The 4,358-nt window shown below is 39.4% G+C and overlaps 1 protein-coding gene across 1 annotated transcript; it reads right to left on the reverse strand.

Annotated features, from left to right (window-relative positions):
* Nucleotides 1-2,930: 2,930 nt before the first annotated feature.
* On the reverse strand, nt 2,931-3,546 carry LOC115932623 (RNA polymerase II subunit A C-terminal domain phosphatase SSU72 like protein 2-like). Its single transcript, XM_055355236.2, has one exon. The coding sequence runs from the start codon at nt 3,544-3,546 to the stop codon at nt 2,962-2,964; it is 585 nt and encodes a 194-aa protein (XP_055211211.2). The 3' UTR covers nt 2,931-2,961.
* Between the last annotated feature and the right edge of the window lie 812 nt (nt 3,547-4,358).

Below are 4,358 nucleotides of genomic sequence, written 5' to 3' on the forward strand. Positions count from 1 at the left end.
GCAGAGAATGTAATACTTCAAGCTCAGTCTGTTGGTTGAAGCGAGTCGTAAGGCAATGTCCCTGGATAGAAGGGGATGGGTAATAGACTGCACATCATGATGGGGGAATGGCACGCGTGTTCAGCAGAGACAACGGCTGGCAGCTATGTTAACAGATGTGCAACCACACCTGATAAACTATCAGATTGACAAATGTTCAAAAGCTTGACACTATACCCTGCTGGCAAGTTTGTGAGGGAAAAGGCATGTTTGCCTGTCGTAATGAAAAGTGTTACAAGCTCTATGGAGGGCATCTTGCATATCTAATAAATGTAAAAACATGTTTACTCTGTCTTCCAAGTAGCCTTATAAGTAGCTAGGACTCAGGTGTGTGCCACCACACTTCGCTAATTTCTATTTTTTATGTTTTTGTAGAGATAGGGCTTCACTATGTTGCTCAGGCTGGTCTTGAACTCCTGGCCTCAAGGCGATTCTCTGGCCTCAGCCTCTCAAGGTGCTGGGATTATAGGCATGAGCCACTGTTTCTGGCCTACACGTCTCTTTGACCACAGTAATCCTACTTCTAAAAATTAACCATAAGTTCTATCAGCAGAATTATCCAACTGAAGAAGTGAGAAAAAAAGAACAAAAAAGACAAGAAAGAGATCCTCAGGTACTGGAGGAACAACATCAAAAGGTCTAACAGATGTGTAGTTTGGGTCTCAAAATGAAATGAGAGAAAGAATGGGACTGATTTTTGTTTTTGAGGCAATAATTGTGAAATTATTCAAATTAGGTAAAAAGCTGAAATATTACAGATTGAAAAAGCTCACAGAACTTCAAGGAGGCTTAAAAACAAAGAAAGTTGTATGTAGATGCCTCACAATCAAACTGAAAATTAAGACAAAGGGAAAAAATTTAAATGTAGCCGAAGGAGGTAGGACAGAAAACACTGGTACCTTAGTAGCATCAAGCACATTTGATTTTGGTTACTCTCATCGTCCTCCAGTAATACAAACAGGATTATTTGGAGAAATTGTTGATTCTGAGGCTGGAAATATATAAGATGAACCTGGGGCATCTCATAATGCCAGAGTGTTTCCTTTTCCACGAAAAATGAAGTAAAACCAAACAAACACCACGATGGGGCACATGAAAGGGCCCAGGAGGCAACTGAAAGTGCTTGCGATGGCCAAAACAGAAACTTTGAGCAACAAAACAAAGCAGGATCGAATTGTAAGCCCACATAGAAAAATAAATATCCAAGATTCCATACTGCTATGAAGAAATAATTGAATAAATACGTTAATGAGGGGGAGAAAAGACACATCTGTGAGGAGTAAGTCCATATAATTTACATGGATAATCCACCCACAAGGAAGTAGGGCACAAGTCCCCACTCCTTAAATGTGGGCTGCACATAGGAACTTTTTCTAAACAGTCCAGCATGGAAAATGGGAAAAAGGGTAAATTCACAGTGGAGAAGGCTGATGAAGTGGAGCTGCAAGGTCATGAAGGAGGGGAGCCCATGCTTGTGTATTTGAGATAAGAACTATCACAAGGACTCTCTAAAACCCACGAGAGATTATGGCACATCCTACATGCTTTACACCATCAGCAGGTCTTACACACTTTGCTCATTCTGCATGGCCACACATATTTCTATAACTGCATTATCTTCAAGACTGCAGCATTCCAGATAAAATGTTCTCGCAAGAACACATGCCTAGCAATGGCTGTCTCCACCAATAAGCTAATGCTGACTCCTGCAATGAGCTTCCGTGACCAATAAATTTATTTCAAAGCAGCTTCTGTGGACTTCTTTTTGCCTTTAAAAGTTTCCCCTTACCCCTACCTCTCAGGATACACCTGTGACTTGTTATACCCCGTGTATTCCTGATTCCAGTTCTTCATTCAAATAAACTCATTTTGAGAGCTAATCTCTGCTGTTATTTTAGGTTGCCGTAATAAGTCTAGTTCAATAGATAACATGTAAATTAATTTAACTGTGAACAACTACTTCTGATCTATTTTTCTCCTATTAGTAATCATGGTTTAGTGCCACTACCAAGGATTATGAAAAAGTGTTTCAATTGTTTCTCCTTGAAAACATCATTAGGTTTATGACCTGATGTTCTCAATGTTCATACCAATGAACATTTTAAACCTAATAAAATTTTCACTATGAAAGATCCCTTTTTTTTTTCAGTGTAATTCATAACGTTTACACAAAAGCATGTCGCTTAGTGGCTTGAAATGCATCCCTCAAACAGAAATAAGAATATACTTTTTATTTACATTTTTTATTTCATTTAATTTGATGACCTATGATTTGAGCAGATAATTCCAAATTTTACAATAATATGTAGTTCATTATCCAACTTGGATTTTACCTATTAAAGTGAGCATTAGTAAAAAAGATATAATCTATATGTAAAAACATTTATCTGTTCAAACATGTAATATTATACTCTTATTAAAGAAGAACAACATTTAAGTTAACATACCACACTCCACTGGTCTCAACTAACTTAAAAAATTTAAAAATTAAAAAAAAAACCACTCAAATTGAGAAAAGGAAGTTTATTTAAAAGGTGCTTATCTATACAATGTTATTTATCTGCTGAATACCCTTAACCAAATCACTTTTCCAGCAGTCCATTATCAGCTCGGTTTGCTCATCTGGAAAATGGCGTCATGGTGGGCTAGCTTCCTTGTAGAATGATATAAGCATTAAATTAGTTATCCCATGTAATGCACCTAGAACAATGCCAAGCATTTTTCGTGCTTTTAAAAATGTTAGTCCTTCTCATTTCCCATAAAATATTTTCTTGGTAATAGTCTCTTTCCAGGTGATGTGTACAAAAGTAATACAAACAGTACTGAGTGGAAGGTCTTTGCAGATGCTTCTCACAATAAATCCGGACTAAAGTCCCATGCCTAAGTTCTTACTGAGGAAGGGGACAAAGCCAGCCCAGATCTTCAGTAGAAGCAGACGGTGTGAAGAAAGCTTTTTCCTGCCTTCTCCTCCATTTGCAACAGCAGCTCCTCCAGATCGTCTTCCATGTCGTCTGACTGCTGCAGGCACTGGCAAATCTCACAGATGAGGAAAGCTCCCAGGGTGGCATCTTCCAGGGTATCTTGGATGTCCATGTTGATCACGTGCACAGGCTGAAAGGTCTGCTGTTCTCTGGAACACAGATCTTCCACCACTGTGTCATAGACACTCTCCTCACAGGTGAAGATGACATCAAAGAAATCAGGGCACTCCTGAAATCTTTCTGGACCGGGCTTGATTCTCTCATTTCTTCCCAAGATGTGTAAGATTCCGTTGCGGGTGTAGCATTCTCTATCTTTCCTGAGGAGGTCATTGTACATCTCCTTATATGTTGTTGCAAAATCATAAACTACAGGACGATTGGGTCTTGGTCCTGGTAGCCTCACATGAGATTCAGTTCCAAAAGACCGGACACTTAGCCCTTTTCTCCTGAGGATGCTGTGGGCCTCCATGCTCCTGTTGACATTGCTCACGCACACCACAGCCACCCTGAGTGGGGAGGAGAGCATGATGGCGGCCACTGGGAACCAGAGAGACACAGGCACCTCAGCCGCTGCAGGGACTCGGAGCCAAGGAGACGACCACCTATACCCAGGTCTTCCAAATGAGCTAATGTGGAGGCACAGGAGGCAGGTTTATATTGAGTCACCTTAATTAGGGGGTGGAGACTTCATGACTTCTGGATTGATTAGGTTGTGATAATCATCTCCTAACTCATCACAAGAACAATCAAGATGATTAAATTACCTAAAGCAGTAACTCTCAACAAAGGTGGCACCACCCAGTCTGGATTCATTGAAAATCTGGAGTTTGTTCTCGTGGTTCTCCTAGTGAATGGGGGGCTGCTATTGACAATGGCCAAGACAATTAAGCTACCTGCAAGCATGTCATAGGACTCTCCAGTGACCTTCAGACATGAAATTGGATGATAAACATGTTGACAATGTCCAAGGCTGCACCCTATTTAATGATCAATTACAAGTGTTGTTGCTTGTTTTAATTTTCATAATGTTCGAGAAATGCAATTGCATAAATCACAGGACCATTGTATATAGTTTTGTCCAGAAATTCACAAAATTTTTCACCAATACAAAAAAAATCCCATTCTCAACAACATATCTGCTTATGGTATTTTAAGAGTTATTCAACACAACATTTTCTGCATTTGATATTACTGAAATCATAATGATTCTTCAGGGAATGCAGGAATTGATGCAATCCTCTGCCTCCACGTACAGCTGTGTTTGAGCTTTTCTATACTTAAATGCAATGTTTAGAATTTTTTTCATAGTTGTATAATTCATAAAGAAAATAAACAAGA

This window comes from Gorilla gorilla, chromosome 9 (genome assembly GCF_029281585.2).
Source record: "Gorilla gorilla gorilla isolate KB3781 chromosome 9, NHGRI_mGorGor1-v2.1_pri, whole genome shotgun sequence".
Classification (NCBI taxonomy): Eukaryota; Metazoa; Chordata; class Mammalia; order Primates; family Hominidae; genus Gorilla; species Gorilla gorilla.